The 13040-nt window shown below is 36.7% G+C and overlaps 1 protein-coding gene across 1 annotated transcript; it reads left to right on the top strand.

The window, feature by feature from the left end:
* The first annotated feature begins 1635 nt into the window (after nt 1–1635).
* LOC104235829 (peroxisome biogenesis protein 5) lies at nt 1636–12269 on the top strand. The gene is made up of 15 exons (XM_009789655.2): nt 1636–1998; nt 2633–2761; nt 2850–3006; nt 3716–3909; nt 4570–4818; nt 5460–5582; nt 6414–6578; nt 6873–7066; nt 7569–7815; nt 8848–8932; nt 9661–9770; nt 10018–10242; nt 10931–10996; nt 11579–11673; nt 11762–12269. Exons 1-15 carry the CDS (start codon nt 1885–1887, stop codon nt 11838–11840), a joined length of 2232 nt encoding a protein of 743 aa, XP_009787957.1. The 5' UTR covers nt 1636–1884; the 3' UTR covers nt 11841–12269.
* The last annotated feature ends 771 nt before the right edge of the window (nt 12270–13040 follow it).

Genomic DNA, 13040 nt, shown 5'->3' on the forward strand with positions numbered 1-13040 from the left:
GTTTCGCAAACTAGATGTCTTGTTCTTTCTCTCGGTGTGTTTCTTTCTTTTTAGGAAGAATTATATAGAGTAAAATCTTTGTTAAAGGAGAGCCTCGATTATATAGAGATCCCACTTTATTTGTTTTATTTTTAGGAGTTAAACCTAGGTAACCTTTTTTTAATTATATCTCCTTTGTCGGGTTAATCCAGGCACCCCAAACCCAATATACAACATTTATTCCACCATCTTTTTTTATTTTTCAAATTGAACCGCAACTAATTTACCACCAACATATCAATAATTTCACAATTTTTCTTTTCATATTATTCTTATCTTTACTTTCTTAAACATACAAAAATATATATAAACTAGGAGCGTAACAAATTACGGTGTGCTATTAATTTTTTGAAACAAATTTAGGGACAATTTATTCAACTTTTTAATTTTCTCAAATTTTCAAATAGCATCAAACTTTGTGAAGGAATAAAAGGAATTACGATAAATATATTGGGACAAAATTACATAATTATTTTCCTGAATTCAAATTTAGTTGGACTTTTAATATAGGAAACTAAAATAAATGCGAAAGGTAATCAATAAAGATTGTAATGGAATGGTAATTAATTCTTTATCATTAACCAAATATCTCGTGGTCGTGCCTTAGATATAAAGGGTGTGACTGGTATGACGAAAAATATTTTACCATTTTCCACTGTTTGGTTGCACAAAATACTTTGAAAAATATTTTTCTAAATATCACATTTTTCTAAAATTAGAGGAAAATGACTTCCCTAAAAAAAGTTAGGAAAATATTTTCCAAAAACTCCACCTGCCCAACCCCCTCCCCTTTCTCTCCCATACCCCACCTCCCCCTCTTACATCTCCAAAAAGGTCTTTTTTTCCCTTCAGATTTTAGTTTTTTTCTTTTCCATCCCCACCCTCCCTGCTACCCCGGCCTCAAGGTGGTCCCCTCCCCACCCCCAAATTTTTTTTGTTTGTATTTTTAATTTTTTGTTAATTTTTTTCTACACCACCCACCTCACCCCTTAAATGTACCCCCCTAATTTTTTTTACTGTTTTTGTATTTTTAATTTTCTGTTTTTATTTTTATTTTTTTGCACCACCCACCCACGCCACGGGCCTTTCGTTTTATTTTTATTTAATATTTTCAGTTTCTAGTTTTTTCAATTTTCAGTTTACAGGTTTGAAGGCGTTTTAAAGTTATGAGTTCGGAGGTTTATGTGTTTGGAAGTTTGCGGATTTAGAAATTATAGAGTTTAACGGTTCGAAAGTTTATGAAATTTGTAGGTTAGGAAAGTTGTTCGTTCGAAAGTTTAAGGGTTCATGTTTACTGTATCTAAATTATTTATGAATACTCTTGAAAAATTATTTTTCTTAATTTGCATACCAAATACCGAAAAATAAGTAAAATTACTACTTATTTTTCAAGAAAATATTTTCCACGGAAAACAATTTACGTTATACCAAACCGGCAAACACACCCAAAATCTCTTTTTGTTTAGGGAGTGCTTTACCGATGTATAATTTTTCTGTGAATTTAATGAAAATAAAAAAATTAAAAAATAAATGCGGAAGGTAGGGCCAAGAGCGCCCGGTCACATTTCCCAATAGAGGATAGAAATAAGCAAAACCCCAATCTCTGGCCATCGCCTAACCACCACCACCACTATACAAATACAAATAATCGCGACTTCCCTATACACATACCGATCACTACAAAACAAGTTTACACCTCTGCTCCTCCGGCCTTTGTCCTCACCGGACTCCTCCGTCAACCGCCGTCCTCAGCCGCACCTCTTCATTTTCTTCCTTCAACTCAATCAATTACAACTACAAAAATACAGTAAAAAAGGGAAGAAAATTAATTAGGAGATATAAGTCATGGCGATGAGAGACTTGGTCACAGGTGCCCCCAGCTGTGGCGAACCTTCTTCTTCTTCCAATCCACTCGGTGCTCTGGCTAACGCTCTCATCGGCTCTTCTTCTAAGACTCAGGTATCTCATAACTCTCTCTCTCTCTCTCTCTCCCTCTCTCTTGTGAGTTATGAGTATGACTACTGAATTCAGAGCGAAATGGATAATATATTATTGAAATTCAGGTGCACTTGATTGATTGATATACAATCTCATACACAAAGAAATTCGGTCGCCGATGCTGTCTTCCTGTAAATTGCTAGTGATTTAGTTTGTTTTTTAGCGTTTAAGTTCTGTGCGGTGTAAACAATAGTTACACAATGAAGTTACTTATTAGGTAATTATTACAGGTAAATAGCAGGATAAGCATAAATTTGTAATCTAGTAAAAATTGTAACTGACTCGTTATCACAAGTTAAAATTCGTTGATAGTGTAAAAAATCAGTACATTGTCAGTTTTTATAACTTAATCCTTAGATTTGCTAATTGCGAATCTGTGCCGAGTCTGTGTTCTGAAATACGGGGAGTCTTTGTGTTTTAGTTGTAAAGTGTATTTGTAATATAGATGTATCTATATTGAACAATTTTGTGCACAGAAATAGGCTGGGACACAAGTTTAAGTTTGGGATAGCTCAAATGACATTTCAGAGTCAAGGTGTATGTACATGTATTATGGACTTGCATTAACGTGATTAATGATTCATCTCTCTTACAGGAAAGGCTAAAAGAGATCCCTACATCAGTAAGTACATCGTCCAATGGCAACTTCCTTGCAGGTTCTCAAGAACCATTGGTCTCACTTCCAGGATCAGAGTTTGAGCAACCACTGCACCCTAATATTCAGGTTAATATCTATGTATATATTGATACTTGTGGGTTGAGGAGGGATCCACCCGCGAATGCATTACTCACTTGTAATACAACTTTCTCAGGGTTCCCAGTTCCTTCAAGGGTTCCGTTCTGCAGATCAGAATAGGCTCTCTGACGTTTGGGATGAGATACAAAGGCCTCAACTTCCATTTGCTCATGGAAGTCAGAACATGACAAACATCCCTTTGGAGTATGCCCGGGTTCAACCAGATCTTAATGGTAACACTGTACTATCTCTTCAATCATTATAATGATGGGGCTGCCAGTTACAAGAGACATTTTAGCACATTTGTGATAGGATTGGAGCATTGTTACCTGATTTGACTAGGCTGAAGTAGAGAATTGTATGTGGGTCCAGGAGTAAGGACTACTTTTGATGAATTTGAATTACGAATAGTATGCAGACTGGTCGTTGAGTTCATTTGTCAGTATGGCACTGAAAAGCTGTCTCAAGGGGCGGGCTAGGGAGTTATACTGTGGATGGAGGAGGGAGTGCTAAGTTATACTCATATAATCATTTGACTGTGGAAAAGCCTATATGAGTCTATTTTTTGTGTGCCAAACACTTTGCCTTTCTTTTGAATCAAAGTAGGTCGCGACTGTTGTATTTTAGTCGGTCGGGGGAAGCTGTAGCTTCGTGCTCCGCTTCTCTCGCGCTTGCTTGCATGAAGGCTCTTTAACTTAACAAAGTACATGATGGATATCCGTGCCTTATAAAATGATATCTTCCCAACTAGGTAAAAGGCACATTAGAGGAAAGGGGTGGGCTTGTACTTAGATGACATTTGGCATTTCCAACTTGGTGCTTTACTGTCTGAGAAGTTGGATGATTGGTTGCACATGTGTGAAGGAATTAGTAAAATATGTCTTTTGAGGAACTAATTTCACTAACTCTCGTGAGTTTGATTCCCTTTCCCCCCACATGTAGGGCCTCCACAGCAAGTGTTGTCAAGCTTTTTGCACTCGTTTGTCAACAGCAGTCAGGGTGGCATGCCGTTTCGTCCTACTTCTCTGCCATTATTAGGTTTATCAGAAGGTGATAAGCAATGCATACATGACCGTAGCACGATCATGGCCCGGCATTTTTTTGCTGATAAAGGTGAAGACTTCATAAATGGACAGGTTTGGTCTCTAGCCATGTAATTCTACTCAGTTAGACACTTAGGTACTATCAGTCCGTCTTAGTTTCCTAAACTATTTTAGTTATCCATGAAACAAAACTTCACCAATTTCTTGTAATAAATTTACCATTTGCATATTGGAAATCATAACTATCCCTTCTGTCTGGCTGTTCAAATTAAATATCAGAACAGAAAAGGAGCAGCCATGTTTTGTTGGCAATGTGATGTGTGAATAATGTGCCAAACTGTATTTTCCATCCATCAGAATTCATTGTTAGTTATATGATTCTGTATATGTATGCTAAGTGATCGACTTTTCAAACTCGTTACGGATATATAAAGTCTTAATCTTTTTTTGCTATAAAAGAAAATCAGTGGACTTTTAATAACTGAACTAGGAAATCCAAACAGATGCGAGGAGATTGTGTTTTGGTGTATATGGGCAAGAAACAGAAGTATTTTTTTGTTTCAACTCCACCTACAGAATACTGTGCTTTGATGAGCGAGCAGAAAGGGTGTCATTTCAACCATAGTACACTATTGTGTTGTTTTGGTCCTTCAGTTCTTCAAACATGCCAAAAATACTTCTGTGCTCTCTGTTCTTTATCTATTTTATCTTCCTATAATTATTCTATAACTAATTATTGGTTTTATTCATCAGGTTAATGCTCTATTATCTTCTTTAGAAATTGATAATGATGCTAGGGCAAGGGGCCCTGTGCGTGGAAGATATCCCGAGCTTGAGGAGTATTGGAATGAGTCCCAAGCTATGAGACCTGCACCTCATGTTGCAGATGGATGGATTAATGAGTTTGCACAGAACCGAGTAGAACATGCCGACCCCAATGCTTGGGCCCAATCATTTGAACAACAACATGGTGCTAATGGCTGGGCATCTGAATTTGAGCATGTAAGAAAGTTTTATTAAACTCCTGTATTAGGTGGGGGTTGCATTTGGGTCGAGAGGGGAAATGAGAAAGAGGAGAAGAGTCTACCTTTATGAATATTGTCATGCTCGGTGGAATTAGATTCATCATAGAATAATTTGGATCTATACCTAAAAACATATCCAAAAAAAAGTTTAATTTGGATATGAGTTCTATTAGGCTGTCAGATTGAACTTATGAACAAAATGCATCCAGGTCAAGTAGAGAGGACATATGTGTACATGGACACACGAGAGAGAGAGAGAGAGATCATACTAATTATTTTAATTTTCAGAGCATTTGAATTCGTTAGCAGCTATGGACTAAAGCATCCTTTATAGAAGCAAGAGAGAACATACATGTGCACCTACACGCGCACACAATGATAGAGAGACGGGGAGGACAAACAAGCCTGTATTCAGATGTCAGGGAGAATGTGTAGATGATAATAGGGCTAATTGTATTTCATCATCCTTTTAATTTGGTGTGGCTGATATAAGTTACATGACGAAGAGCCCCTGATGATGTCAGCAACCCCCCCCCCCTCCAGAGTCCATTTCCCTCCTTCTCGTCTTTCCATGTTCTCCGTTTTTGTTTATGAGTACAGTTTCCCGTGCTATTGCAGGAGCAATCCCAACTTGGAATGATCGGTCAAATGAGAGGTGCAAATATTCCTAACTTAGCGGCCATGGAGCAAACACGTATGTTGGCTCACACGTTAGCTCAAAACAATGACCCAAAATTTCAGGTTTCATGCTAAGTCTTGTTTTATTTTATGTTTGCCTAAGCAAATATTATTGACATTCTTCAGAGTGTACTAAGGGGTCGTTTGGTTGGATGTATTAGGGAAATAATACATGTATAAACTTTGGTATTATTAATCCTTGTTTGGTAGTGTTTTTCAACCTATGTATAATTAATACAAGTATTAAGTATTAGTTATACACCTTATTCAGTAGTATTCTTCTACATAGAAAACCATGACATTAGCAATACCATGGTTTTTAATACATGGATAAGCATGTATAAAGATAAAATTGCCCTTTCAAAACCTTTAATACACCAAACCAAGAAATAATCCCAGCATTACTAATACACCCTATTCATTACTATTCTTATATACCCGACCAAACAACCCCTAGGCGGCTATAAATGCATGTGGGATAACAAAACAACCCTCCAATTTAAGGCTAGTACCAGTACTAATTGGCTATTACGTTCATCATGATTATTCTACATGTGCCACCTTCCATTTTCTGCTTGTGCATGGAATAGGGAAGGGATGCAAGTAATATACTGCAGTAGCAGCTAAGTAAAGGGGATTAAATAGAAAGAAAGGCAGGTATTACTGGCATATCAGGAACTTGTGACTACTTATTGAAAAATAAATTAGAAACTGATTGCTAACCTGAACCACCACGGAGACATACTAGCTATCTAATGAAACAATTGAGTAGAATATATTGAGTCGAGGAGATGTTTAGCAGATAAATATTTCTGTTCATTGGTTCATTTTGGAATATTTGTTTATTGCATTTTTACCTTCATTAGTATATGATTGCTTTATTAATTCATGTAGAATTCCAAATTTCTCCAATTTGTATCCAAGATGAGTCGTGGTGAAATTACTATTGAAGAAAATCAATTCAAGCCTGCTACGGTTGCTCCTGGGGATTGGGCAGCAGAATACGAACAGCAGTATAATGGAGGTCAATCATGGGCTGACCAGTTTGCGCATGAGGAGGCAAGTGCAAGTTCATTACAACTGTTGATATTTTTTTTGTGTGTGGATGTGGATAAGGCATTGAATGTGTTGATCTTACTCCAAAAGTCGTGGGGTATGTCTCTTCTATGATTTTGTGAGTATGAGATGCACTAAAAGGCAAAAGCTGTGGAACCTGGAACTTTCTTATCTCACCGGAGAGTTCCTAATATATGTGGTTTGGAACATGATTGTGGTTGATGAGTTTCCTTTAACATGTTGTGAGGTCTAAGTCCTTTCACATTAATATTTGCATGTGTCCTTTGTTGTTTTCAGCTTTCTCGTGGACCACAAGCGTGGGTGAATGAGTTTTCTGCTGAACGTGAGCAGCATGGATCTGTAAATGACGAGTGGGTAAATGAATTTTCAAAGTTGAACGTGAATGATTGGGCAGATGAATTTGGAAATCAAGTTGCTGAAGGAGCATTTGGTGAAACCTCGGCTGATAGCTGGGCAGAGGCTTATGATGAGTAAGTTTCACCATGCTTGAGAAAATATAAATTATATGGTATTAGATTCGTGATAACTTATGTTCCAATACTATTTTCTGTAACTGTTATTTTGGCATATTATGAGTTTCCAAACTGAGGCCCATGAATCACATGTTTCAAAAACATCTCTTTAGTTATGTTGTCTGTCTCTCTTGGTGACATTATGCTTTTCATCCGTCATGTCTGTCTTTTCTTATTCTTTGCCTTCCTTTTTTATCCCCCCCCCCCCAAATAAAAATAAAAATAAAGATCCCTGTTAGTCTCTCTCCCTTTCTGAGGCTTTTTCCCTATATTTTCTCGTTCCCTATATTTTATTTTATTTTTATCAGCCTTTACATGGCAGAAAATGGCTAACGGCTAACCTGTTCATCTCTGTTGTTTCTGCTTTTGCATACCAGAGACTAGTTTCAGCTTAGGACACTTTATGCAAGGCTTATGCATTTCCTTGAACCATGTGCTTGGTTTTACCATTTTCCAACAGGTATATGAACGAGCAAGCTGCTCTCAAACAGCAATCAGACGCATCAAGGGGAGTTTATGTGTTCTCTGATTTGAACCCTTATGTTGGGCATCCGAATCCTCTAAAAGAAGGGCAGGAACTGTTCCGGAAGGGTCTCCTAAGTGAAGCAGTTCTTGCTTTGGAGGCTGAAGTCTTGAAGAACCCTGAAAATGCTGAGGGTTGGAGGTTACTTGGCATAGCACATGCTGAAAACGATGATGATCAACAGGTTAATATTAGTTTTCCATTCTTCATTCACTAATTTTTCTGAGATCTTTTGTGAATCATTCCATATGTGTTTATCCGCAAAAAGGATCAAACTCATGCGAGTGGTTGATGAACTGCATTTATATTCTCTCTCAGTTCCAAATTAAAGACCTTCCATGACAAGAAGAGGTTATAAAACATTGACATGCTTGATTACAATATGATGGTCTTTTCTTTATTATTTATTTTTCTATCAGATTTTGCTTTAGTAATTATGTTACAACCCAGAAGCATCTAGATATCCTGAGGTGGTCAAAAACCTACATTTCTTGTCTGGTTCTTGTTGAATGATTGAAATACTGTTCAAGGCATTATCCTTTATAATCAAACAGAAGAAATAGGGAGAATTCAGTTCACATAATTCTTCAGGCATATGCACAAACTAATATAACTGTGAAACAACTAAACTCACAAGTTCAATTGGTTATTAGTGAGGCGATCTAAAGAGATTTTTTGATGAAGAATTGTGAATTGAATTCTCCCCATCTTTTGCTGTTTGATCGGGAATTACCCAGTACCGAAAATAATTGAATTCATAAGTAGCCTTAACATTTTAATTTTTTTTTGAAGCAAATGTGAGGAGTTGGTATTTATAGATCCATATAGGTGATACTTACTAGTTAGGAGTTGGCTTTAGATTTGTTAGAGAACGTTTAATATTATTACCATTTATCTTATTATTATTACTATTATATATATATATATAACTTTTCTTCACTACTATTCTTATTTTATTTTGGCACGATGATGATATGAGTTGAGCTTAAAGAAAGAAGCGAGGATTCATATCGCTGACTCCAACTTTGTTTGGGACTGAGGCATAGTTGTTGTTGTCGTTGTAAAAATGTGAGGAGTTGATGCTGAAACTAATGCAAGAATGATGCATGGTGATATGTTTTATGGTTCAGAGTCTTTTTCTCTGGACTTCCTTAAGTCACAAATGCTGAGCTCAATTTGTTGGGAATGCATAACACCATAATCATCGTTTTCACAGGCTATAGCTGCCATGATGCGAGCACAGGAGGCCGATCCCACAAATCTGGAAGTTCTTCTCTCCCTTGGAGTTAGTCACACAAATGGTAAGTAGTTAGTTTAGCTTTTTATTAGTTCAAGTGAACAATTGTGGTAGATCAGCCTAAACTTTGACAAGTGAGGTAAGTGTAGTGGAAAGGACCATCCACCTCCAACCAAAGCGGTTGGTGTGTCGAATCATCACGGGAGTAAAGTGGAAAAAGGGCACTGTTGACTCTTGGGTGGGAGGTTTTGGCCGTTTGGGGTCTGGGTTTCGTTTTGAAAAAAATAGATCAGCCTAAATTTTTTATAGGATATTGATTTAACGGGACTTGGAGCTTCTGCTCTGTTCAAACTTTATTGCCACTTGTTATGTGGTGTAGGTTCCTAGTAATGATTGCTAAATGTAATTTAGAAACTTCATAAATTGATGAACAAGAGTACAGTATTTGCTTAGTTAATATATTCATGTTGTTGTGGCGTGAAGCTCACATTGAGGCACTTTTGTTTTGTAGTGATTTTAAAGTTTGATTAGATTCACATTATTATTTGATCCTCTAAATTTGTTGCTTCTGTAGCCTAAGAAACGAGTTTTGAAATATTTGCTCCATTATAAATAAATAGCATAATTAGACAATTGACATTCTCACGAGGAACACAATGGCATCATGAGTGTGAATTTTTGGATTTCATAGTTATTCTTATTTCACACATAGTTTGTAATTTTGATCTATTAAGAATTTATTAATATTAGCATGCTCAGAAAATATTATTTTTCTATTTTGTAATTGTCCAGAACTGGAGCAACAAGCTGCATTGAAGTATTTGTACAGTTGGCTACGCTACCACCCGAAGTATGGGAGTATTGCCCCACATGATCAGCCTGTTTCTTTTTATCATGCTGATGTAAGACTCTTTATTTATCTTCTCTTCCTTTTCCCTTCCATATTCTCCTTCTCATAGATACCCGAGGCGGCTATTGTGGCCAATCTACTCATTCTAGCTCTTTCTTGCCTTTTCCTTTCTTTTCTCTCCTTCTCATCTTCTTCTACCTCCTTTTCTCTGTTCAGATTGGAGAATGGAAAGAGGCCATAGCTTGGGAATTGTAAATGAAGGGCAACTAACTGAGATGTTTTTTTTTCATGTGATACAGGTATCTAGATTATTTACGGATGCAGCTCAAATGGCACCTGATGATGCTGACGTACATATAGTACTTGGGGTTTTATACAATCTATCAAGAGAATATGACAAAGCTATTGAGTCTTTTAAGACAGCACTAAAGCTCAAACCTAGGGACTACTCACTCTGGAATAAGCTTGGTGCAACACAAGCTAACAGCGTTCAGAGTGCTGATGCAATATTGGCTTATCAGCAGGTACGCTTCATTTCACCTAATGAATGCTCATTGTCCTCTATTTAGACATACGATGGTGGATCTGCCTGGATACGCCACCTAGTTGCTGATTTGCAAATTGCAATCTTACAAGAAGGCACCTAGTGCATGCTAACCCTGCTAATACAAGTTTAATTCTATAGAATACAGTTAGGGAGTGTTTGGCGATTCTCAGCGATACCTCTTTGCAATTTCTACAATGTAACTGCCCCAGGATTGGTAGTAGTATGATTGTGTATTTACTGGAAGGTCTTACACCTCTGATGATCTTGTTGTGGCTATCTTGAACTGAATCTTTTGAAGACGTGTTTGAATGCTTCTTATTCACTTCGATACGTACTTGAACTCCTTGTAGATGTATTAGTTCTATAGAGTAAGTATAGAGTCTTAGACATGGTGCAGCTGTGGCCTTGCAGTTTTGAGATAAGGAAATTTTTTTGGTAGATCACCACCATTAGTTTTGTCACATATGCTGCCTTGTGCTGTTATATCATCCATCTTGTTTGCATATATATATATATATATGAAAAACAATTAATTTATTAACATTTCAATTGTACATATGCTGCCTTGTGCTTTTATATCATCCATCATATATATATATGTTTGCATATATATATATATATATGAAAAACAATTAATTTATTAACATTTCAATTGTACTTCTCAGGCGCTAGATTTAAAGCCTAACTATGTACGTGCATGGGCAAACATGGGAATCAGTTATGCCAACCAGGTGATTTTCTATTCCTTTAGTTAGAAGTTATAAACCACACTTGTTGCACATATTATGTAGTTCTTTTTAGTTCTGTTCTCAGGTTACACTGCATTCCCAATCCTGGGACTTAAGCTAAACAAATATGGCAGGCTGGCAGTAATAGCAATATAAGTAGATCCAAGTTAATAGTAGTAAACATGTTTTCTTGAACTTTGCGTGCAACTCTGGTATTATGTGTGCGGTTGGTCAGATCATATCTGCAGTTATCCGTCTGTTAATTGCTAGCATTTTAGATGCATTTCTCAGAGTCCTGTGCTGGACAGTGCAGAAATGCCAAGCATGATGTTTTATATCAACAGTTTCCCAGAGCCAAAGGCAAAGAGATATCTAATTGCAACATTCTCTCTCTCTCTCTCTCTCTCTCTCTCTCTCTCTCTCTCTCTCTCTCCAGATTGTTGTTTGCAGTGCCATGCTGTGACAGCTGATTTCATCTAGAAAAATAAAACTTCTTTTATATGTCAAGCCTAATTTGTTTGGATTGTTTATATAAGTGCTAGTAATTATGGAGAGTATAATTCAAACATATTCTTTTGCATACAGGGTATGTATGAGGATTCCATCCGTTATTATGTCCGAGCACTGGCAATGAATCCCAAGGCAGATAACGCCTGGCAATATTTGAGAATATCTCTGAGGTACATCACATGATGAAAATTCCATATGTTGCTCTATTGAATTGCAGGTGATGACTGAGTTTTTGTCTTCCATTATTTTGTTGGGCAGTTGTGCATCTCGAAATGATATGTTGGAAGCATGTGACTCGCGGAATCTTGATGTCCTCCAGAAGGAGTTTCCCCTGTGATATGACCATTGGGCTTAATAATGATATGAAAGTAGGAAGCGGGAATTCCCTCTTGTTAGAGCATACAACCAGATTCACACCCTCTTTAGCCTTCTGAACATGATTTGCATAATGATATTCACTTCCCTCAACGCATGCAAGCTAATGTTTGTTTATCCCCTTGAGATTAGAAGATACAAGCATCACGTTTCAGCACAAAATTAAGCCGGACTTGACAATGGTCCGGAGCTGGTATTATGTCAAAGTCGTATATCTAGAAGCATTCAGTCATATTGTATTGTAATGACAATGTAATAAATAATAAATTTTTTAGAAGGTGGGGTGGGTTTGGGAGATATAAAGCTGCAAAGATAACGTAAATTCAATAGTAAGTTATGTAAAATTGTAAAGTTGTCATCTCATAAAATGTCATTTCGTTCTGGTTTTTCAGACGGGGGAATTTTCAGTTCTTTCGTGTTGATTTGGGAGTTAAAAAGAAACCCAGGGCACTCTCAATTCTTTCATGTCGGTTCGGGAATTATAGGAAAACCTTCACTAAGCGTAATTTTTAGTTTTTTACATGTTAATCCGTGAATATTATTTCGCTTAATTTCCCTATTGAACTTTTGGAGAGAAGGTTAAGAAAAGCACATAATCAGAAGCTTTCAATGTAACATGTGACCAGTTTACAAATGTCTTGGTCGAGAGGTGAGACAGATAAATGTAGGTTCTGATTTGGTGAATTTTGCCTTGTTAGTGGTAGTTAGCTTTGTCGTCAATGATTAGTCCTCAACTCCTCATCCTTCTACTCATAAAATAAAAAGATAGATTCTTGTCATACTATTTTTGAACTGTATGCTTCCTCTGTCATTGCAATAATAATATTCATCATGCGTTTCGTTTCTTGCTTTAGGATGGGGTTTGGTTGCAGCAGGAGTGACTCAAGTAGTAGTGACAAAATGGTTAAAAGAAAATAGTTATTCACCCATATTATCCATTAAAAAATGAATTCGATAATGAACTTTTTAAAAATGGGTCAAATATGTCATATTATCCACTTAGAAAATAGATAACCAATGGATAATTAATGAGTTTAACTTTTATATTTGTAAAGCATTGGGGGTTCATCAAGTTTAGGAGACTAGGAATTCTCCCAAAACTGATCATATTCAAGAAGCCATGGATAATATAGATATTCATATTATCCGTCGGTTGACCCAT

The sequence above is a fragment of the Nicotiana sylvestris genome, chromosome 8 (assembly GCF_000393655.2).
Source record: "Nicotiana sylvestris chromosome 8, ASM39365v2, whole genome shotgun sequence".
Lineage (NCBI taxonomy): Eukaryota > Viridiplantae > Streptophyta > Magnoliopsida > Solanales > Solanaceae > Nicotiana > Nicotiana sylvestris.